At 55.1% G+C, this 23,176-nt stretch overlaps 1 protein-coding gene across 7 annotated transcripts in view; it reads right to left on the bottom strand.

The window, feature by feature from the left end:
* Window positions 1-3,473: 3,473 nt before the first annotated feature.
* Window positions 3,474-23,176, bottom strand: part of LLGL2 (LLGL scribble cell polarity complex component 2) — a 31,516-nt gene continuing 11,813 nt past the window's right edge. For 3 of the 7 annotated variants that reach the window (XM_031469069.2, XM_064495525.1, XM_064495524.1), the window contains exons 3-26: window positions 16,693-16,790; window positions 15,341-15,422; window positions 14,961-15,076; window positions 14,453-14,611; window positions 12,458-12,620; window positions 12,188-12,320; window positions 11,838-11,892; window positions 11,043-11,197; window positions 9,529-9,746; window positions 9,388-9,455; window positions 9,110-9,263; window positions 8,916-9,020; window positions 8,214-8,506; window positions 7,970-8,120; window positions 7,463-7,613; window positions 6,668-6,784; window positions 6,383-6,549; window positions 5,656-5,920; window positions 5,258-5,411; window positions 4,975-5,003; window positions 4,694-4,741; window positions 4,451-4,493; window positions 4,272-4,333; window positions 3,474-4,040 (exon numbers count right to left, since the gene is read on the bottom strand). In XM_031469069.2, the coding sequence (XP_031324929.2) occupies window positions 4,033-4,040; window positions 4,272-4,333; window positions 4,451-4,493; window positions 4,694-4,741; window positions 4,975-5,003; window positions 5,258-5,411; window positions 5,656-5,920; window positions 6,383-6,549; window positions 6,668-6,784; window positions 7,463-7,613; window positions 7,970-8,120; window positions 8,214-8,506; window positions 8,916-9,020; window positions 9,110-9,263; window positions 9,388-9,455; window positions 9,529-9,746; window positions 11,043-11,197; window positions 11,838-11,892; window positions 12,188-12,320; window positions 12,458-12,620; window positions 14,453-14,611; window positions 14,961-15,076; window positions 15,341-15,422; window positions 16,693-16,790 (2,994 nt within the window). In that variant the 3' untranslated portion in view covers window positions 3,474-4,032. Of the gene's footprint in view, window positions 4,041-4,271; window positions 4,334-4,450; window positions 4,494-4,693; window positions 4,742-4,974; window positions 5,004-5,257; window positions 5,412-5,655; window positions 5,921-6,382; window positions 6,550-6,667; window positions 6,785-7,462; window positions 7,614-7,969; window positions 8,121-8,213; window positions 8,507-8,915; window positions 9,021-9,109; window positions 9,264-9,387; window positions 9,456-9,528; window positions 9,747-11,042; window positions 11,198-11,837; window positions 11,893-12,187; window positions 12,321-12,457; window positions 12,621-14,452; window positions 14,612-14,960; window positions 15,077-15,340; window positions 15,423-16,692; window positions 16,791-23,176 lie in introns of those variants that run through there. The other 4 variants (XM_064495527.1, XM_064495526.1, XR_010384557.1 and 1 more) reach the window with 4 other exon arrangements.

The raw sequence follows: 23,176 nt of genomic DNA on the forward strand, positions 1-23,176 counted from the left end.
GTGAATCTTGAACTGGTGTAACACAAATGCCTGTTAGTCATGAAACATAACCAGACCCCATACGTTTCTGATTGTCCCAATGTGGGTGTTGTTAGTATATTTAATTTTCTGAACAGGTAATAAATACATTCACATAGTTCAAAATCCACAAGATGAAGTTTTCCATTCCTGACCCTCCACTACCTATTTCTTGTATTTCCTTCAAGAGCATCCATACAGAGACAGCAAGTATGCTCTTTCCCTTTGAGCACAGGTGGAAGCTTACCTAGCTCATAGTTCTTCGCTTAGCTTTTCCCAATCATACAGATTAACTTGGGGATTTCCTAACAGTACATAAAGATCTTTTTCTTTTCTTTTTACATATGTATATTATTCTAGCAAATGAATATGCCTTGTTTAACCAATTCTTTATTGATAGTGTGAAAATTAATAAAGGAAAACCTCACTGAAATGGAGCCCAGAGGCCAGAAGGGGGAGGGCTCACACATATACCATTTCACCTCATTACAGATCCCAAGAGAAAGAAAATGTACTTTGGATCTTAGGCAGGATATGACTCTGCCACAGACAGCAGGAGAAAGACTTTCTCTTTGCCTGGCAACAACTCAGTCAATGAGAAACTGCCTAACTAAGCCAATGAAAAGCTACTATAATTCAAACTCTCAGTTTCTTCCAATGGACTTTTTGTTTGTAACAGCCCCTCCCAACTTCCCTTTCTCTATACAATTTTCCTCTCCTTTGCTTTACCAGAGTTGTATGTGGTTAGCCATAATTGCTGTCCCAAATTGTAATTCTTTTCTGCTCCCAAGTAAACCTATTTTGCTAGTACAAATAACCGGCTTTCTTTATTGTTTTAGGTTAACAGAGTTTTACATCTGAAATGGATGCTGCTTTCATTTCTTTCGCTTCAATGACAAACTATTGATTTCACTGTATCCAAGCAGAATCAGTTCCTAAAAGTAGAATTGCTGGACTATAGGGTATGTGCATTTTTAATTGGGAGCGTTCCAAATTTTCCATGGAGGTTGTACCAATTTACACTTCCACCAACAAGATAGGAGACCACCCATTTTTCACATAGCACCAAGGCATGGTGTTACCTAACATTTTTGCCACTCTGAAATGTGACAAAATCTCAATGCCTTTTAAATTCATTTCTCTGTGAAAATAATTAGCTCTTCCCCCTCATTCAGCTTTTTTTTTTTTTTTTTTTTTCTTTTCTTAGGAGGCCTATCTTTTCCCATCCTTTACCCAACTTTCTGTTGGGTATGGGTCTGTTTCTTGGTGGTCATACTGTAGTTAAACCCAGGCAGGATTCATGAGCCCATTTGGATGGCCCCAGGGCCAGGAAGCTGCTGCAGGGCAGGTTCTGGGGCATCCAAGATGGAGCCAGATGAGATATCCAGCCAGGGCCTGTGACCTGCCCCATAGGACTCCTGTCCCCCTGCTGACCACTCACTCTGGCCTCTCCTCTCCAGCTGCCCCAGCCAGAATCAGAGCCAGAGGAGGGAGTAACATTCCAGGTTGTGGCACTTTCCTTGGAATGCTCTCCAGTTGGCTGGTACCTGCCTTACACCCACCTCTCTGCACATCTCCTGGAGCCAGCCTCGGACCCGGGTGAAGCTGCTGCAAGCAGTCACATTACCCAGGAGGTACACTCACAGCCCAGAGTCCTGGTTTGAGCGAGGAGTTGAAAGTGACTCGGCCTTTGTAGTCTGCATTCCCAAGGAAGCAGCCTTCTAGGGAAGGAAGCAGCTGTCCCAAAGGAGCACAAGCTCTTGGGTAACATCAGTTAGCAAGTAACTCATAAAACCAGAATCTTTGACTGTGAAATTCCACCACCAATACTGACCAAGACAAAGGGCAATGATATTCAGAGGGTTCATTTCACTTGCAAAAAAGCAGAATGTGGGGTGATGTGTTCACACAGTGGGTGACCACACAGCGTTGATAAGGGCCTACAAGCACCAGCAACATGCATGGGCTGTCTCACAAACGTAATGGTGAGTGAAAGAAGCCAGGCATGGAAGAGTTACTGAATCACTCTGTGATTCTATTTATATAAAGTTCAAAAAGAGGAAATTGAGCTAGTTACAGGATGCTGCTTGGGGTGAGGGTGGCGGGTTGGTAGTGACCAGAATGGTCACAGGGTGATACTATTTGTTCAGTTCGTGGAGATTTCCTGGGTTGTACTCCCATGACTTATGCTATTCTGTATGCATTTTATAGTTTAAAAGATAGAGAAAGAGCTCACTGTTTTACCCTGGACTAATAATAATGACAAGGATGATAATAAAAATAATAATAGCTGACACTTCAGGGCTTATTATGTGCCAGGTACTGTTCTGAGCACTTTACTATGAATTCACTTAATTTTTGGAAGCACTCTACGTGGTGGGTGCCATAAGGATTCCCATTTGATGGATGATAGGACTGAGGCACACAGCTGAGTGTCAGAGCTGGGATGCCCACTCAGGCTGTCTGGCTCCCAAGGCCTGGCAGAACAGGTGTGAGGAGTCACCACCAGCTACAAATGGGATTTCGGTTTCTCCAGCCCATTACAGTGTGTCCTGTGAGCGCTGGGGGCAGAGAGCTCTGTGCCCCCTCTCCAGTCTCTTGTCTTCTGTGCCCTCCTATGCCTCCTGTTGATCCAGGCCAGGGCTTGTATCTCACTCAGCTGGGTGGGCGTGGCAAAGCTTGCCTTATCCCCTGAGCTGCAGGTCCCTTCCCAGGCTTCATTTTATTCAAACCTCCCCAAACCTGAGGAGGGGGATGTGATCTCATTTCTCAGATGGTGAAACAGCTCAGGGAGGATGAGTGGCTTAAGGACCCACGGCCAGTAAATGAGGAATTGGGGACCAAGTTCAAGGGTCCCGCTCTTCTGCTCCATGGCACTTCTGTTGGGAATTGGCTTTGGGACCAGACAGGCTCAGTACCCACTACACCCCACTTCTTGGCTGTGTGATTTCCAACAACCTGCTGCTGTCCCCCTGTCCTCTGTGCAGAACAGTCAACCCAGCCAACTCCTGGTCGCCTCCCCAGGCACATTTCTCACAGGCCCTGGATTTTCCTCATCCTAACACTTCTTGCAAGCTCTTCTTGCCCCCACAGCGGCAGGGACCACATTGCCTTGGCCACCTCTGAACCCCAAGTGGCTGGCCTATAGTAGGTGCTCAATAGAGACAGGCAGATAAAGATGTAGCCCAAGTAATCAAGTCTCCAGCTTACAAGAACCTTCACAGCAGTTTAATCCAGCCCCTCACCTGGGGCTGAGATCTTTCACCTCCAGGCACCGCCACCCCCCCCACCCCCCGCCAGCAGCACCCCACAGTCTTTCCCCGAAGCCCGGAAGAAGCCATCAGGGCTGAGATACTGTGGGCATCTTCCCCTTCTGATGGCAAGGAAAGGCCAGCCAGGGCAGCTCGGGGCCTCCCTCTGCCTCCAGACCCAGGGATGCAGTCAGACAGACTCAAGACGGTTAGCTCATCATTTATTCCCAAAAAGAGAAGGCATATAGTGTTCAGACACAACCAGTTTGATCTGATTCAAGTGGCTTAAAAAACATTCTCCTGAGCACCCGCCTGGTCCAGGGGACACATCCCAGGGGCAAAGGTAAGGAACCGGCTAACAATCATTTCCATTTATATGGGAAAAATCTCTGCACAATTAAAAATTAAAGCCATTGGGCCAGTCCAGAGAAGAGGTAATAAGGTGTTTATTAAAAACTCATTTTCACCTGGAGGCAGTTAACATTTATAATTTAAAATCCAGCCCACTACAAAAAGGGGAAGAGGAGGTTAAAAACTGTGCAACATTGACAAAAGAACCGAGAGAGTCAAGGCCCGGGGAGGGCCAGCCCCAGGGGCCTGGGGTCCCTCTCCTCCTGAGGCCAGGAGCAGCAGCAGAGTGGAAACTGGGGATGCCCCCAGGCCCTCCACGGCCCAGTGCGCGGGCCTCTCCAGGCAGGGCAGTGCCCCGAGGAAGAGCCCTCAGTAGTGTGTGTTCATCGTGCAGCCCGGACGTGCATCCTGCTCATTCCGCTGCAGGAGGAGATAGAGTGACAGCAGCTTAGGGGCATCCTGGGCAGGACACAGGCCTCAGTCACCCACCTGAGCCCAGACATGGAGGTTTTCAAGACAAGCAGAGGCATGTGTCAGGGCTGAGATGGACCCAAAGATCCTGAGGGAACAGGACAGGGGCTCATCCCTCCCCAGAAGCGTGCCCTCCTGGCCGCCCCCCACCCACCCCACGGCAGTGCCCAGAGCCCTTACCTCCCCCGTTGCCGAGGCTGTACCCCACAGCCACTCGCTGAGAACGCCAATCACCACAGCTCCTGTGTGGGCAAAGACAGGGCAGTCACCCTCCATGGGGACTCCAGTCAAGGACCCTTATTCCCAGAGCTCTCCTGGCACCTCGAGGTCCATTCCTGCAAGCCCGAGCAGTAACTCACCCTCGGTCTGCCTCTAGCGTGCTCTGGATCTCCTTCAGGACCTCTGCAGGGCAGGGGTGGGGAACAGAGGCCTGGTGAGGCCAGCAGGGGCCGGGCCAAGTCTCTCTCCCCTTTCTACTGATGGGGTGCTGGACAGGTCTGCCCCACTTCAGAGAAATGGCCCTCAGTTTCCCCTGGCCTTCCAGGCACTCCCCCACCCCAAATGTCCCTCCTGCCAGCCCACTGACTCCTGCCCTGACTCACTCTCGTCATTGAGCAGAGCGTGCTCCATCACAGGGCCCGATCTCCTCTCTGGAAGGCAGAGGCCAGGTCAGGTGAGCCTTGGGCCCTTCTCTGCCCCAGCTCCCTCCTTATGGGGGTTGGGGTGCTGGAGCCTAGAGCTCAGGACTGGAAGGGAAGCTGTTTCTACTCCCAGCCCGAACACCAGCTGCTCACCTGGGGTCCCCTTCCCTCCCCTTTCCATCCCCAGGTCTGGGCCCAGATGTGCTCACAACACCTTTGCCCTAGATGGAGGCCTGTCTTACCCTCTCCATCACTCTGGCTCCCTGAGTTCCTGTGGGGGAAGAGACAGTAAGGATTGGGGGCCACTAGGCTCCCCACTCTGGCTTGGAAAGCCCTGGCTCCACAAAGAATGAGGTCGACTGACCAGCTTGCATGGGGGAGTGGGGCATACGAAGGGGGACAAAGAGCCTGAGCTGGGAGGGTGGGCGGAGCTCACAGGCGAAGGCGACTCTAGCAAGCCTCCCATGGGTACCCCGGGGAGGAGGAGGAGGCGCTGTAGCAAAGACCACCCGCCCTTTTACCTACCTGGCTTGGCCTGAGGCCTTCTCAGGGCTCGACCTGTTGCAGGGGCGGCTGTAGTTCTTTGTTTCTGCTGAATTCACCAGACACCGGGGCTCAACCAGCCACTTGGTGGAGAGAGAGAAGCGCTCAAACTCGGAGGGTGAGATCAGGTAGAAACCTGGGGGGTGGAGAAGTCTGGTAAGTGAGGCCAGCCTGAGTCTCCTGGGCCTTGTGGCTGCCAACACAGCTTCCCTCCCAGCGGGTATCAGGGGCCAGAGCCTCTCCCAAAGTTCTCTGCCTAAGGAGCCTGGCCTTGGCCACAACACCTGTGGCTGCCCTTCCCAGCAGCCCCCGCAGTGCAGTGGGAGCCCCAAACCCAGCCCTGCTGGCAGAGGTCCCCGAGGCGCCCGCCACCTGCACACCTTGGCCATATTTGGTGAAGACACAGGAGGCGATGCCGCTGACGTCCTCCCGGCGGATGCAGCTGTAACGCACCTGGGGCTTGAGCAAGGGCAGTGAGACCACCTGGATGTCACCCAGGTTGGTGAGGACGGCCAGGTGATGCTCCCCGTAGTCCTCAGCTCGACAGCTGCCAAAGCGGGCCGCGCTGACCCGCCGCACCCGCGAGCCTTCCAGGGCGGTCAGCTTCAGCTTCAGCCTGGCACTGACCTTAGGCAGCGTGAACACCTGGGGCACAGGGCAGCCGGTCACACCTGAGGCCAGACCAGTTTGCAGCACTTCATCCAGCCAGGCAAGCACTTCTCGCTTTCCTGCCCAATGCTGCCGCCGGGCTCTGCCCTCCGCCGGATGCCACCCACCCAGCTTCCCAGCAAAGCCGGCTGTCTCAGGCTCCCTCCCTCAATGCTCAGACATGGAGTCACTGCAGTTGGACTGCAGGATGTCAGGGCCTCTTATTTCCCCATCTGCATTTTCTGTGTCTTCCATAGACACGGGTCTATGTCTGCCATGTGTCCCCACTGGGGCCCAGGGAATCCACCAAGACCCCTTTCTTTTCCTGTGCCTCTGCAACCCTCACACACTAGCTACAAAGTGTGTGAGTCCTAGCCATTGTCATTTGTGCCCAAGGTCTGGGTGCCCCCTAATGTCCTGGGGGATTCCCGGGGGACCCAGCCTCCTCCAACAAGGCACCTTGAACTGTTCCTCTGACACGACAAGTAGCTGGTGGCTTCCTTGCATGTCTGGGCTCTTTGACAGGTCGTGGGCCACTTCCAAGGGCTCAGGAAGGGGTACGCTGTGTCCGTCCAGCACCAGGATGCCCACCACGGGTGCTCGGTGCATCAGCTGGATCTCCTTGGCTACAGGGACAGATGTAGGTGGTGGGGCTGGTGGTCAGGTGGAGGCAAGGCTGGAGACACCAGCTGGCTCCCAGCCCAGGCAGACCAGGCCCTCTGCTCTCCCCCACTCAGTACTCACCTTGCTCTGCCCGCACTGGCTCATCCATTCTCCGCTCGGCAGGGGGCACACGCAGGGCAAAGGCGTAGACGGTACCACCATTGGTGCCAGCCCACAGCGAGGGGCAGTGGCGGGAGCCTGACAGGAGGCAAAGGTTTACATCTAACCCCTGGCTCTGAGGGTCAGAGGGAGCCAGGGACCTGGGCTTACTTCCTGGCCTTGCCACTCACTACCTGTGTGACTCCAGCATCAAGTCAGCAAATTTCATAAGGCTCAATTTCTTCCTCTGTAAAATGGAGTTGCTGTGGGCCCTGCCTACCTCCTGGGTGTAGACAACCAAGGGTCCCATGTACAGATGATCCCAAACTCAGACAGCTCAGCCCTTGAGATCCAGCAGTGGACAGCCCTCACCCCACCCTTGCCCTGGCAGCAGGGCAGCATGGGGCAAACAGCCAGGGAAGCTTCTATAGGGCCTACTGGGTACCAGCAGGCATACAGCATGTCCCAACCCTCACAGCCACTCTAGGAGGAAGCTATTACCCCATTGCACAGGGGGAGAAGCTGAGACCCAGAAAAGCTAAGTGACATGTCCAAGGTCACATTTCTAGAGAGTGGTGGAGCCTGGATTTGAAGCCAGGGTGACCTGACTCAGAGACCCAGGAGGGGGAGGGAAAGAGGCAGGTGGGGGCTCTGGTCTCCCCTGCTCACAGAGGGAAGCCCCTTTTAGGGTGGCACCAGCCAGCAGGCAGTAGCCTCCAACACACCCTCATGGCAGCGGGCGCCCACCCAGGCCCCCATCTCAGGCTGGCCACTCACTGTCCTTCAGATAGGTGTCAGCAAAGTAGAGGGTCCGGACAAAGCCTGTGAAGGAGTCTTCTGCTGAGCGGGCCTCGATCTTGCGCTGCACGGGCGCCAGCTCCATGTTCTGCAGGCCGGCCCGCTCTGCCCTGGTGCTCCCCTCAGGCACCTGCAGTGGGTTGGGCCGGGCCTGAGGGTGGGCTCTGTCCTTCCCTCCTGGGGGGTGGAGGGCAGTATCACATTGCTCAACAGTGATCTTTCCAGGGGAAGACTGGCCACAGCCCTCACCGCCACTTGCCTGGTGATATTGACCAAGGACTTGACCCTGAGGTGTTACAATGACTGCCTTTTACACCTGGGGAAGCCGAGGCATGGAGCAGCATTGTGACAGATCTGAGGTCACCCAGTTGGTGGGCAGTGGGGCAGGGCATGAACCTGTGCAGTGCAGCTCAGGGCCTATGCTTGTGACCAAGGCAAGTGGGGGAGGGAGGGGCAGTTTGGACCTGCTGCCAGCCTTGGCCTCACCTCTCCTGGAGGGCCCGCAGGACGCCGCTTCCTGCTGGACACTCGGCTGCGACGTATCCGGCGAAAAGACTGGCGCAGAGACTTCTTTAGGGACTTCACACGGGACAGTGGGCCCTCCAAGGCCAGCTGGTCGCTGGGGTGCAGCGTGCACCTGGGGTGACATTGGCCTGTCAGCGATGCTGGGGCCCAAGGGACCTTGCCAATCACAGAGCTGGGCCCCAGCCACCCTGGGCAAGCTGCTCACTTGACAAAGACCTGCCGCCGCTGCTGGTGGTCAAAGAGGCCAAAGCCATGGCTGGTGCCGAAGGCCACGAGCCGCCATTCGGAGTGCAGGGCCAAGGAGGTGACCACGGCCGGGGGCTGGCACTGCACCAACACGAAGGGCTGGAAGCCAGGCTCAAAGCACACAGGGCCCGGACGGGCACACAGGCGCTCATGCCCCTTCCAACGGTAGCCCTCCTGGTCCTGCAGCAGGTCAGCCTCCACCTGCTCCACGGCGTGCTCTGCCTCCTCGTCATTCAGCTCTAGCACCAGCACCTGGGCGGGGCAGCAGACAGGCTGAGCAACCCCCAGCACCAAGGGACCATGGGACCTCAGGGACCTGATGGCCGGGACAGCAAAGGACCTGGGACCCGTGCCAAGGCCCAGGGCCCAATCAGGATCAGAAGTGTCCCACCCTTCGCCCTTAATTCTGGTTTCTAGAGGGGAAACAACCATCCTAAGGCCTCCCTCTAATGGGATCAGGGAACCTCTATTCGCTGGGCAAAGCCAGAGCCACAGGGTGGGTGATGATCCTGGTGACGCCACCAGTGGGCGCTCAGGAGGCTGGCTTCTGTCCCTTCTGTCCCCCCCCAGTCCTGAGACAGAAGCTTATGGGCCTGGATGCCGCCCAAAGTCACCTGATCATTCCTCACCCTTGCTCCCCACACCCAGCCCAGCCTGCTACCTGCCCTGCTGTGCCAGCCACGGTCAGGTAGCCGCTGTACTTGCAGAGGAAAATCTTCTGAATGCCCAGCCGAGGATCGTCACTGTAGGGGTCAAAGGAGCCCACCTGACAAGGGAGAGGAGGCCCGTGAGTGGCCATGAGCACCAGACCCGGCCCATCCCTGCCCTCCCTGGTTCCCAGGTTCCGGGCCTCACTTTGCGGAGGGGTGGCCACTCGTCCTCGCCCTGGGCATTGAGGCTCTCGCTGGGGTCTGTGTCGGTGAGGAACACCTGTACCGTGCTGAGTTTGTAGAGCAGCCGCAAGCAGACGCCCGAGGCATCCCAGAACCGCACCGTGCCATCCTCGTGCCTGTGGGCAGAGCCCGCCTGCCACCCGTGAGAGGCATGCCGGGCCAGGCACGCACTCCTCTGGGCTCCACTCCCACTTCGCTTATCCCACTAGGCAGGAAGAGAGTACCATCAACATCACCTACCCTGTGAGCAGCAGGTCCCTCTGGGGGGGGGCTGGGGCCAGGCTGGTGCCACCATCGATGGGCCAGTCCTGGAGGAAAAGACAGAGAAGTTCATGGTGGGGCCTGGCCCTGGGGTGGGGCTGGGGAAGGGCCTGGACCCACCATGGTGGAGAAGTGTGTGTTCTGCTGGCTGCCGGCAGCGATGATCCGCTCCCACAGCTTCAGAGGGATGTTGGAGATGTGATGGGAGCAGGTGATGGCGGAGCAGTGCAGGGAAGCCAGGTAGGGAGGCTGGACTGGAGGCCAACCAGCTGTCTTCAGGTCAATCACCACCAGCTCCTCCTCGGCCAGCACCACCAGAGCATAGGGGTCATCAAAGGCTGCAGGGACAGGCCAAGGTCAGGGGCTGTGGGAGCCACTAGGAGCAGTTTTCCCAGCCTGGCCCTGTGGAATCTGAAGCTCTGGGGCTGGAGCCAGGGAAAAAGCCTGTATTTAATATCAAGCTCTGAATCCAACAATGCATAAAAAGAATTATATGCCACGACTAAGTGAGATTTATTCCAGATATGCAAGGCCATGTAAACATTTGAAACTCAATGAACGCAATCCATTACATCAATAGGCTGAAAAAAGGAAAATCTCATGATCATATCAATAGATGCAGAAAAAGTATTTGACATTCCCAACACTCATTTATGATAAAACCTCTCAGTGAACTAGGAATCAGGGCAACTTCCTTAACTTGATAAAGAATACCTAGGAAACCCCTACCGCTAACGTAATACGTAACAGTGAGAAACTTGAAGCTTTCCCGCTGAGACCAGGAACAGGGCAAGGTTGCTTCCTCTTGCCACTCCCTTTCAAGTACTAACCAAGGTAGCAAGACAAGAAAAGGAAATAAAAGGTATACAGATTGGAAGGAAGAAATAAAACTATCTTTGTTCACAGATGACACAATCATCAATGTAGAAAATCTGAAAGAACAGACCAAAAATCTGGACCCTGCTCCCAGCATGCTGTCAGCTGTGAAGAGCAAAGAGGCTCAGAAGGGAGGAAGAGCAAGTTCAGAGTCTCCCTCCAAACGGCCACTGGTGAGGCTGGGAGCACACAGCCCAGGGCGTCCCGAGCAGGTCCGCCCCGACCTGGCCTGTCGGTTCAGAGTCATTTGGGGAGTAGGCCCTCCCTCCTGGGGATCTCCCGCTATGCCACCTCTCTGGGTTTCAACACAGGCCCTTTCCGGCCTTGCCTGTCACCCAATTTAGGAAGCTGACTCAGGGCTTTGCTGGCCCGGCTGAGCACCAGGAGGTCGGCTCAGCTGGCCCCACACTGTTCCTGCCCCACCCCGTAAGGGGGGCTTCACCATGTCCAAGCCAGGAGCCCCGTGCCTCAGCTTGGGTGGGTGTTAAACCCAAGAGTGCAGATCTGCCCGCTTTGGACTAAGTCCCATCTGAGCCAGGGAAGGGCAAAGAGAGCCCGGGGTGGGTGGGAGGTGTGGCCAGGAAGGAGGGAGGGAAGGGGAGAAGCCTCGGGGGCACTAAGAAGAGGTGTGGTGGGGCTAAGGGACTCAGGGAGGAACAGGTCTGGGGACACCTGCAGGCCCTTCCCCTTTGTTTTCCAATGGGGGATGGGCCTGCATCCCCACACCTCCCTAGCCCTCTGAACCCACTCCTGCCTACCAGCCCCAGGGCCCGCCTCGACGAGGACAGTAAAGTCGATGACCCGAGAGGTGAAGTCGAAGGCTGTCTGCTCGCCATTGTGGACCACCGAGATGCAGTGGCGGTCCCCGTAGCTGGCCCGTGGCATGCCACCCTGGAAGATGGTGAAGGGCAACCTGGTAGGGAACAGAAGAGCAGGAGCTCAGGTGGGCTGGGGCTTCCGACACCACTGCTGACAGCCACATCACCCCAGAGAGCCACACCACCCCGTGAGCCAGCCACATGGACTGTTCTGTGACTGGCCTCTGCGGCAGGGCCCGGGAGGCCAGCCAGTCTCAGAGTGAGTTGAGTGTTCACTCAAGGTCCCCAGGAGGGGCTGGGGCAGAGCCTCATCTCTGCTCAACTGCAAGAGCCCAGGAGAGCTTGGGGGCGAGCGGAAGGGCAGGCCGCAGGTTCTGAGACTACCGCCACTCCTGCTCCAGCCAGAGTACCCCCACCACCCTTGGCTGCTTATCCATCAGGTCTCCCTGTATCATTCTGCTTGGTGAAACAGGCCTGCTGCTAAAACAGAGTTGGAAACCTGCTGACCTGAATCACCTCTCCAGGATGACAGAAAGGAAAGAACGGGAATTTTTTTTTCAGGAAATAGCCAGTGAGAGGTACGAATGGCCCCTCTCCCTTCCCTGGAAACCCAGATGTGGGGCCCAAAGGTATTCACGAGGCACCTTCTCCCCTAGGCAGAGGTCTGCAGACTTTCCAGCCCCCCAAGAAGGTTCTGGAAAGGGAAAAGGAAAAGGACAGAGCACTGATACCTACCCCTGCTTAGTGGTCAGCCAGAAGATTTTGGTAATAGCTTTGCAAGGAAAGGGACCTAAAAGAAAAGGAGTCAGCTTGAACAAGTCCTCCCACTCTCAGAGGCACACGGGTTTGTCCCCGTGGAGCAGACCTATGCTTGGGTGTCTTGCTTGGAGCAGTTCCCTGAGCCATCTTGGGTATCAGAAAACCCGCTGCACGGCTTTGGACAAAGCTTTCACCCCTCTGGGCCCCAGGTTTTGCTTCTGTGAGTTGGATGCCTACACCTGACAGCAGGAGAGACCACCTGGAAACAGAGAGGGTGTTGTCCCGCTCACTGGAAGGTGGCCCCAGGTGGTGGGCGGAGCACTGACCGTAAGGCACACAGCTGCGAAGCGGTTCTGGTTGCTGGGTGTCTCGGGACACGGGCCACTGGCAGTAGCTGCCGTCAGAATGGCAGCTGACAATCAGGTGGCCATCCCGCTGCCAGCAGATGTTCTCCAGTTGCTTCACGGTGGGAGAGGAGAGAGCGGACATGCGGGCTGGGATCAGGGTGGCAGTCCCATCGCCCGCACCCCCACACCTCAGCATACAGGGCTTGGGAGAACCACGCGGCACCCACCAGTGTCCCAGGCACCCCCTACCTGGCTGCTGAGGAAATGACAGAGCACGTGGCTGCCCTGCAGGTCCCAGATGACAATGAGGCCCCGGCTGTAGCCAATGAGGATCTGGTTGGGGTCCCGAGGATGCTCCTGCAGAGCCTCCACCATCTCAAACACCCGCCGGTGGCGGGCCTCCTCTGGTAACCTGGGCGAGGGGAGAGCCGTGAGCCCACACTGCCATCCACCAACGGAGTCTGGCTGAGAGTGTGGCACAGCCACACACACACATTCCACAAAGCAGTGGGCACTGAATGTGCCAGCACAGGAAGGCCACTAGGACACACTGCCAAGGGGAGAGAGAAGCAACACAGGACAGGACAGTGATATAGAAAACCCCCAAGGATGCAAACACACGTGGCACAACTATAAAGAAAGGCAAGGAAGTGATTTCCAGAAAAGTGGATGTGGAGGTTACTGCTGGGGGAAGGAGGTGGGGAGCCGTGACTGGGAAGGGAGGTAGGGGGATCCTGGGGATCTGGCAAAGTTCTGTCTTTCCCCAGAGTTGGTGCATGGATGCTTACTTAACAAGAATCCATTATACCATACATTCAAACTTGGTGCATTTCTGTAAGGTGGTGGTATTTCATTAAAAAAAAGTTTTTAAGACCCACAGAACAAAACTCTCTACATCAGTTGGCCTGGCCTTGAGCCTTGACCTCCTCTTCCTTTTCTGGGCCTGGAATGCTGATGTGAAGTCTGGAAGTGCTGCAGCTAACACGAGACTGTGAGGTGGCAGGTACAGAACCAAGAGCCAACACTGAGGATGGCAAGTAGGAAACTGCAACAGCCAGGACCCTGAGGGTATCTCTATGCTCAAACCCAAACCAAATTCTCTATATTTAGAATAAAGATTTAGATCCATTGGAGGTGTTTCCAAGGCACTCAGGCCGGAAAAGCCCAGGCGAAGGGCTCCTCCCAGACTAGACTCCCACCAGCGCAGGTGAAGCAGGTGCCGGCACAGCCACATGCTGAGGAGCAGGTCCTTCTGCTGTCCTGTCCACAGAGCAGGCGCCCCGGCTGAACACCAGCCCTGCCTGTTGTCCTGCAAACAGTCCTGCCCTGACGGTGATCACACTGCCCTGACTCTACCCCATCCAGAGTGGGAAAGACAGAGGTTTGTGCTCAGGGGGACCCATTCCTAAGTGAGAATCTTCCCAACCCAACAACGTCCTGCCCTAGACAGCTGGGCCCTGCTTCACCTTCATCCGGAGACTTGACGGCTGAGTGCCACAAGCCTAGTCCAGAGCCGTCAGGAAGCTTGAGTCTGAAGCAGCTTCACATCCCAGCTGCCTGGCTGCCTCCTTGCCCCTCTTCGCTGCAGAATGTTCCCCTGCCACCAACCCAGCCCCCCCAAGCTCCTGCTAGACTCCTTCATCTCCTCCCCTTTTGGGCCCTGGCCCCCTCTCTCCACACCCAGACCAGATCTGACTCCCTCTCTACCGCAGACACCACCATTAAGGAGCAAAGATACCGAAACGATCTCAAGACACCTACTAGGGCTATGGCTGCCAGGTGTCTGGGGCCAGGGGGCCTGCGTGCAAAGGGAAACGTAGCAGTGACTCCAAAGCACCAGCATCAGCAGAAGCCACCCCAGCTGACAAGGGAGGTTTGGGCCCGGCCCGCCCCTTCGTGGAGCCCCTGGGGCTTTGAAAGAGGCGGTATCAGTGCCAAGAATGCCAGACTGAGAGTTGGTAACATTACACAGTCATTTTGACTCTCATTTTCCTCACCTTTAAATGAGGTGACAAATTACTCCCAAGACTCATTTTTTTGCTAGGATGCTAACACATCTCAGGGTGAGATTCTCAATTTGGGGGACAGGTAGGAAGCTGAGAGTCTGTCCTTCCAACCCCACAGATCTTCCAGGAGAGAAATTATAAGCTCCTGAGACATAACTGGGACTGAAAGGAGAAAGCCATGCCCAACTCAAGGGGACAGGTTCCTAAGGGCAGCAGGGTCTCTGGGCTCAGGGCTCACCGTTGCAGCACGGCGTCCGAGCTGATGGTCCGGTCCTCCAGGGTGCAGAAGGCCGGCAGCTGCACCGCGAACACGTTGCCGCTCTCAGTGCCCAGGTAGAGCAGCTCTTGGGAGGAATGTGGCAGGACTACGGTGATCTGCGTGGCACTGGGGGCAGCCCTGCAGACAGGAATGATGGCTTGTGAACTGGCTGCTGCCTGGGCAGGCATGACAGGATCCCCTGAACCCCTCACCCTTCCCAGGGAAGGCCACGCCTCGGGGAAGCAGGCATGTGAGATCCTTTAATGGGGTCCACAGCAACTCGGGCCAGGACAAACATGGGTTCTTTTCTGCCAAAACAGATGGCAGAGAGCTTGGGCTAGGAGGCAGAGAAAAATCCCTTGGAGCCTCCTATGTAGGCACTGTGTGGGATGGAGGGAGGCAGGTGGCAGCCTGCCTGCTCCTCCCAGGGCACCCAGAGTTGGGTGCAGGGGTCAAGCCAGCCGGGAAAGCAAGACCAGGTCCTTACCCTGGGGGGCCACGTAGTGTGAAACTCTCATCTTCCTGTAGCTCTGACACCCCACCTTTGACCTTCAGGCTCCACAGGTGCAAGCTGTTGTCATCCAGCAGGGTGACCAGCTGGCACTAGGGAAGAAATGGGACAGGGGCAAGGGCATGTTGTCTCTTTAACTAGGGAGGGACAGTATTCACTGAGACCGCCTAGCCCATGCTGGTCGTTTCAAAGAGACCCCCAGCTACTGTTAGGGTGACTGTGGACCGCGGCTGGGGAAAGGCAGGTGGCCCAAGGCCCTCCCACCAGCACCAAACCCAGGGCACCAAATGCCTGCCTCTTCATACATGCCTTCTGGAAGACATGAGAGCAAGGAGGACAAGGAGAGGGCTCCTCACCTGTCCAGGCAGGAAGTGGATCTGTACAACCGCATTGTTCTCCCGGTGCAGACCCATGAACTCCACCCCTGGGGCACCATAGCTAGGAGGAGCAGGCTCAGGAAAAGCTCCAGAAGGCAGGACACTGCCCCCAGGCCAGGACCTCTGGGCTAGGAGTATAAATACCCAGCAGCAGAGAAGGGCTTGCCCTCGCCCCAGGCAGCAGGACCCCTGCTTGAGTGATTAGGGTGGGAAGGATAGCCGTGGGCCTGGCCGAAGGGCACACAGCCAGTAACCTGACCCCTGAGGGTGAGGCCAGCCAACCAGGGAGAGCTGTCCCAGCAGGCAGGTGGGGGGTGACTCGGTAGAAGGGTGAAGTCTTATCTTGGCAACAGTGAGGCCGCCCTTGCCCCCCACCCCACCCCATAACCTGCTGAACAGACCTATCAGCTACCACATGGGGGCACCTGTGAGAAAACAGAGTGCTGCTGTAGGCCTACCCACAGCAGCCATGGCCACAAGTCTTGGTACCGGGAATCGGTAACCAGGGTATGGCTGTGGCCTGGCAATGATTAACCAGCTAAGGGAGGGCTGAGCTGGTGTGGGACCTGGGCCCCTGCCCTCATGTGTATACACCACCTCCAGCCTAGCCCAGGACCCCCAGCCTCCCCGCCCATCCTGCAGCAGAGAGAGGGAGGGAATTACAGCTTTGCAGGAGGAGGTGCCGGCTGGGCTGTCCACACCACCCACCTCCCAATTCTCCTAGGTCCCACCCTAGCCCACCCTAGGGGCTCAGGTCAGATTCAGGGGTCCCAGACACAGGCCAGGGGAACCGAGTAGTGATCTCCCATCCGGGAACCGAGTAGTGATCTCCCATCCTGGAACCTGTGGGCTTGCCTCTGAAATGGACTCACTGGACCATGTCCAGCCTCAGGCCAGGGAAGGTCTGTTCCTGCCGACTGGGAGTCCACTCTACTCCTTGGTGTGTATGTGTGCGTGTACATGGCGGGTGTGCATGTATATGGGGGGTGTGCATGGTCGGCAGTAGAATCTGGAAGAGTAGTTGCCCGAACACTGCTCTTCTAATTTGAGGCCACCCTGTCTGCGGTTTGGACAGAGCCCTGGGATCAGACCATTGCCTCTTATGTGCACAGGCGAAGGAAAAACAACACTTCTTGGCCCTTCACCAGCTTCCACTCACTGCATTCAGAGCTGACCCTTAAGAGGGTATTTAGAATATCCCAGAACAAAAGGGGTCATGTGTGACTTGCTTTTCCATGGAGGGTGGGGGTCTTTCCTGAATCTCATCAACAGCAAGGCCCCCGCCCCTTCCAGGGCATCCTTGGGTGAGAGCTCGGAGAACGTAAGGATACAGTTTGATGGCTCCAGAGCGGGTGCCAATGGCCAGAATGCGCAGAGACAGGCTGTAGCCGAGGGCGCTGGGCTGGTGCGGGAATCCATGCTCCACCGTCTGCAAAGAGAAGCAGACAGGCATAGGTTTACAGACACATACCCTCCGCCCCTCCACAGCTGAGAGGGGTCAGTGCTGGACGGAGGAGCCACAGCAGAGCCACCCCTAGCAGGAAGGAGGAATTCAGTCATGTTCAGGTCTCTACCCGGACCCATCTGGGCCCCCTGCCTCAGTCCATTTCTGACCCAGTCCTTGGCCACATGGCTCTCCCACAGACATCATGCTGGCCCCTTGTTCTCCGAGAACTCTGACTGAGTTCCTCCACCATCCGTAATGTGGGTGACCCACCCAGCCCTCCCACAGGGGTGCAGGGAAGCTCTGGCAGGGGGGCTGGCACAGTGGAGGCACCAGGTCACTCAGGAAGCCTGGTGGCACCACAGATCCAGGTGGTCCCCTGGGGTCCGACGGAACCCACAGCCGTCCCTCAGCAAGGCTCCTCCAGTGCTGAAGACCTGCTCTGTCTCAGGGGCCTTTGCTGTCACTGTGAGTTCTCCTCCACCATCTTCCCAGAGAGGAAGCTGCTGGAGTGCTGTTGCAGACACAGGCTTCTGTTCATCTCTTATTATAGAAGTAATACACATTGTAGAAAACTTGGAACATATAATGGAGTTTGAAAAAGAAAAATCACCCGTGGTCCCCCAACCGGAGTAACCCTTGCTAACAAGGGTGTGTGTCTGACTGTAGGCGTGTGTGGGTCTTTACTTAAAACCAGAGACCTCAGAGAAACACAAATACTGTACAGTATCACTTATATGTGGAATCTAAAAAATACAACAATCTAGTGACTATAACAAAAAAGCAGACTCGCAGATACAGAGAACAAATTGGTGGTTACCAGTGGGGAGAGGTGAGAAGGGGTAATACATAGGGCTGGGGGAGTGGGAGGTACAAACTACTGGGAATAAGAGAGGCTCAAGACATATTGTATAATGCGGGGAATATAGCCAATATTTGTAATAACTGTAAATGGAAAGTAACCTTTGAAAGTTGCAAAAAAAGTTTAAAATACAAAAAAGTTTTGTTGGGGGGAGGTGATTAGGTTTATTTATTTATAATTTTTTTTTTTAATGGAGGTACCGGGGATTGAACCTAGGACTTTGTGCCTGCTAAGCACACACTCTACCACTGAGCTATACCCTCCAGCTAATTAGGTCCCAGAGACCTAATTAGGACCAGGCCACATGGATAAATATGTACATGTATAGCTCTGTAGTCTGTTTTTCCACCTACAGTCAGCCCAGGTTGTTAGAAGCACTAAAAGCACTTTTAAATGCCTAAAGACTATTTCTTAGGTGCAGGTGCCCTAACTTGCCAGGCCTCCATTATTGAACATTTACTTTGTTTTTAGAGGTTTTGCAGTCGCCCGGGGCACTGATGACCATTCTTGGGCTCCTATCTTGGCCTACAACTCAGTATTTCCTTAGGCAGATGTCCCAGGGGTGGAATTACAGGTTAAAAAGGGCCAGGTGTAAAGCACTAGAGATTTAGATCAACAAACCATCTTCGGGAAGGTTCCTGGTAGTTTCTTAATCAGCTAACCCTATCCCCTTAACTCCCACTGCAGGGGATCCTAAACCTGCAGAGCTAGATTAGATCTAGACAAAGGATGCCAGCCGGCTACTTTAAAGATCCCCCCCACCTCAAACCATGAAGACTCTGGCCTGCACCAGAAGGTTGCCCCAGTGAGGCAGCTCTCCTCAGGCCCAAGGCTCTGTGCTCCAGTCTTCACTTGGCCTCAAAGGAGCAGAAGGATATAAGTCCTGGTGACAGCTGGCGTGATAGGTCAGCAAACTCAAATGCTGCCTGCGTGCTAGTCCAGCCTGGTGGTTCACAGAAGGAGGCCCTGTGCTGGGGTCGGCCCAGGGAGGAGGGCTCCCAAGAGTGCCTATTCTGGGGAGGCAGAGGTGTGGGGGCCCCACAGGCCTGGTTCTTTGCCAGGAACACAGTCTGCCCTGCAAATGGCTATACCTGGGAGGGCAGAAGTGTGCCAGCAGGACCTCCCCCTCCAATCTCCAGTCAGCCCAGGTTCCTGTTCAGCTATGTGAAAAATGCAGAGCCTGGAAAAGCCTTGGGGAGATAGCAGAGTGTCTGGAATGTAAACATTTCCCAGGAAAAGGAGGGCAGGGCATGTGATGGCCTGTGGGACAAGCTTCCCCAGGACCCCCGCTAGGCCTCGGCCAGGTTCCTGGGATGAGAGCATTTTCCCATCACCAAAGCCTCTGGGATTTGGAGGGCCCTGGGGGAAACCACCAGCAGGAGCCTGGTGGCTAGTAGAGGGTCCAGGCCTTGATGCCCAGTACAACAGCCACGAGCTGTGTGGGACACTGAGAACTTGCAGTGTGGCTAGTGCCACCAAGGAACTGAATTTTTAATTTTATTTAATTTTAATTAACCTAAATTTAAGAATGGGTGCTCAATTCAATTACTGGAAAACTTCTCAGGTATGTTCTTGGGTTCCAAAGGAACAAAGGCTAGAGTTAGGCAGACCAAGCTTCTAATCTTTTCCAACTGCCACATATTTCCAAAGAAAATTTAATGTCCAAATTGAGATGTGCCGTAAGTGTAAAATACACGTTTGTATTTAAAACAAACACAAAACCACTAAGCAAAAAAAAAAATCTAGTATCTACTGACTGTATATTGAAACAAGAATATTTCAGATATATTGGGTTAAACAGAATATGTTATCAAAATTAATGACATTTGTTTAAAAATTTTTGTAATGAAGCTTTGACAACATTTTAATTGACACATGTGGCTCATTATATTCCTACTGAATCGAGGAGCTGCCCTAGACACTTCTACCTCAGTGCATCAGCAGGAAAGTCAAGCCAAAGAGAAAACAGCCTGCGGTTTTGTCAAGGGTTCAAGCCACACATTATCCTCTCAACTCATCAGCAGGAAGTTCTGCTAACATCTCACCTGAGTCACTGTCAAGTAGCTGTCCTCCCAAGCTCGGGTGCCCCTCCCATTCCCTGGGCGTCCCTCCCTCCAACTCCTAACAGCCTTTGAAGATTTGGTCCACATGGGCAGGAACCCGGTCTTGCCCCCACCCCAGCTTGTTTAGGGTTTAGGCACAGTCCCAGGACCCTGGAGCAAGGAGGGTATGACCTTCCTTAAAGAAAGCAACCCCAGGGCACCAGGGGTGCCCTGCTGTGCGACTGCCACGGCACACAGTAACCCCAATCATCCCTCCACCCAGGACAGTGGGTGGGGTGTGGGCTCTGCCTGGAACAGTAGGTGGGGATTCCAGGGCCGGCCCTCACAGCTGGAGACCCCAGCCATCTCCAGCTCAGGCTCAGGCTAGGAGGTTGACCAAATCATGGCAGCCACTTGGGCCATCCTCCCATATCTCCTGAGCTCAGCATCCAGCTACCTGGCTCAGGTGACCTCTGCCAAGGGAGGAGAGAACAATGAACTCTTTTGACAGGGAGCTGGGAAAGGGAGATTGGTAGGAGCCGCCAAACTGCAACATTAGTCTGGTGTGAGAGAGAAAGCCCGTCTGTCTCAGTCTGGCTCCAGGACCCCATTTCAGGTTCCCGGAAGGGGGAGAGCAAAGGTGGTTTGTCACGGAGCCCGAGGCCCCTTACCCTGCCTCCAGCAAGGGGGCACCCCGTCCAAGACTGAGGGCCAAGGAGTACCTAGCGCTGGTCCCAGGGTGGGAAGGAGGGCTGCCCAGGACCACAGGGGGTGCACAGCAGTGGGGTGGGGGACAGAGAGGCACTGCCCCATACTGGGTGTGGTCAGCCCAGATTCCTGACAGTGGCAGCAACCCAGCCTTCCCTATGTGGCTGTCACCTGACACCGAGGCCCAGCCACGCAAAAGCCAACACAAAACAGCCTGGCCCTGGACAGGGGCAGCTGGTCAGGAACACACTGTTCAGCGCTGGGGGTGGGGGAGGGTGGGCCTGGGTGCCCTTATCAGCCAGCTGGCGGGTTTCACCGGAGGGAGGGCCTTGAGGGATTTAAGGAAGGGGTTTTACTTTAACATGAACTTACATCCCCTGGAGTCATCCCCCCCTCCCCTGCTGTCCCCTCATTTGGTCTTCAGTGGCCCTGCTAGCACTGCCAGCCAACTTCTCTGTCTTCCCAACAGGCCTGAGGAGCCACCAACCAGCACAGGAGAAGAACATTAAGTTGCCAGCCTGTGACCACAGAGCTGGCGGCAGATGGGAGTCCTCATTCCCAGCCAGGGCCCTCCTCGATCTGTTTCCTTGCCTACAGAATAGGACCGCCACCCACCTATGAGTTGTCAAGAGGATGAGGCGAAGACGAGGCCGACCTTGGCTCAGGACTAGCCATATGTGGGCACCACTCAAAGCAAATTTAACTCACTTAGCACACCAGTCTGGATGTAGGGGTTATTATAATGCCCATTTTACAGAAGAGGAAACTGAGGAGCAGAGAGGTTAAGTCACATGTCTGCAGTCACTCAATGAGGAAGCAGCACAGCTGGCATCTAGACCCAGGCCACCTGGCTCCAGGTCCCCACCCCAAACAATGCACAACCTGGCCCTGGTCCCTCTGCTACTTAGCACAGAAGCCTTGGTGAACTACAGTTGCTCCTTGGACAATCAGTCCTCAGCAGAAGGTTCAGAGAATCTGTCCACAGACACAGTTCCTTCCCAGGTACCAAAGCTGAAACAGGACATCTCCTGGTGTGGGTGCAAGGAGTTTGGCCAGAAAGTGCTGGCGGGAGAGGCCCAGCACTGGTTTAGAAGCCAGGGTCTGTATGTCACTTGTGACTGGTTGATGATGGGGCCACTGTCCCATATCCCCTGCACAGTGCTCTGCAGTCCAGCGCTTCTGGGATGGAGCTCTTGGAACAGTGACCAGACGCTTCCTGCTTCCCCAGATACAAGGCTCAGAGCTCCAGTTCTATATATCCCACTGTCTGCTGGGACCTGCTCTCACCTGAGGGTGCCAAGACACTCCAAACTCAACCTCAAGCCAGATAACATTCACAGAGATGCGCTGATACTGTAATCAGGGCCCGACTTATATATTAACTCATTTAATACGCACACCAACACTGTGGAGTAGCTTCTATTATCCTCTCCCTTTTAGAGATGAGTAACTTGTCCAAAGTCACCCAGCTGGGTGAACCCTGGTAGCCAGATGCCAGGGTCAGCACCACTAACCGCTGGGCAAAATTGCCTCTCGATAAATCGATGATCATCATTTTTGCTGTTCTGTTCAAACCAAACATATCACTTTCCTCAACCCTGCTCCTCGCCCCTCCTGGGCTCCCATCCCAGGGCGTGGCCCCACCACCCAGCCAGGATGGAGGCCCCCCTCCTGTAGGACATCCACCTCCCTTCCCTTTTATATTCCTTCTATCACCAGATCTCATCAATCTCATGTCCTGAATAGCTCTCAACCAGGGCCATTTTACCTGCCAGGGTACACTGGGCAATGTCCTGAGACATTGCTGGTTGTTACGTCTTGGAGAGGTGGGGCCAGGGTGCTGCTAAACAGCCTCACAACACAGCAGGCCCCACACGCCCCACATGTCAATAGTGCTGAGGTTGGAAACACAGCTCTACTCCTGCCCTGGGCCCCACCCCCACTATGGGGCCCTCCAGTCAATGCAAAGATCACTTGAGTGCTCTGAGTTTACCTGTTTCTAATTGAAAGATTGAAAAAAAGGAAAACAAAAAGTCCCATGTTAGCATTTCTGAATCATAAATGAGATCCGCTCACGGAAGAGGAGGGGACTGGGGTGGGGCTGGCGTGGGTGGGACCACCCAGGTTCCCAAATCTTCCAGAATCTGGCATCCCAACCCTTCTGACTCCACCATTCACCCAGAGCCTAGATGAAACTAATCTCTTCCCCTCCCCAGTGCCCCCTAAGACTCTCCCCTTCCCCCTTTCTACTCTCAGGAAGTGGAATTTTAGACCATCAGCCCACTTCCTTCCACCAGACTATAAAAGTCCTGGAGGGCAAGGGTCTTATCATCTAAGATTCTCACAGCCGCAGCCCTGGGCTGTGTATACAGTAGGTACTCAATGCATGTTTCTTGCAAATGAAAGGAAGGAAGGAAGGAAGGAATTTCAGGAGCCTCCAGACCCCCTCCCCAGCGAGGTCTGGGGGTGGGGCAGCCAGGTTTGAGGAATACGTGTGGGGGAAGTGGGGGGATGATTCCTCAGCCTCAGCCCCGCCCCAGCCCCACCCTGCTGCTGCACAGTTGGAACTTGGGGCGGGGGTTTATCCCTCTTTGCTGAGCCTGTTTATCCGGTTTCCACTAGAATTGGCCACCTTTTTGGGGTGTGAGATCCCAGCGTCATCAGGGGCAATGGAAGGCGACAGGGGTCACCCAGGCCCCGTGGCAGATGCTCAGGGTCTGAGACCCACACCCAGCACTCATGGGCTGCTCCCTTGGGAG

This window comes from Camelus dromedarius, chromosome 16 (assembly GCF_036321535.1).
Source record: "Camelus dromedarius isolate mCamDro1 chromosome 16, mCamDro1.pat, whole genome shotgun sequence".
In the NCBI taxonomy this organism is placed as follows: domain Eukaryota; kingdom Metazoa; phylum Chordata; class Mammalia; order Artiodactyla; family Camelidae; genus Camelus; species Camelus dromedarius.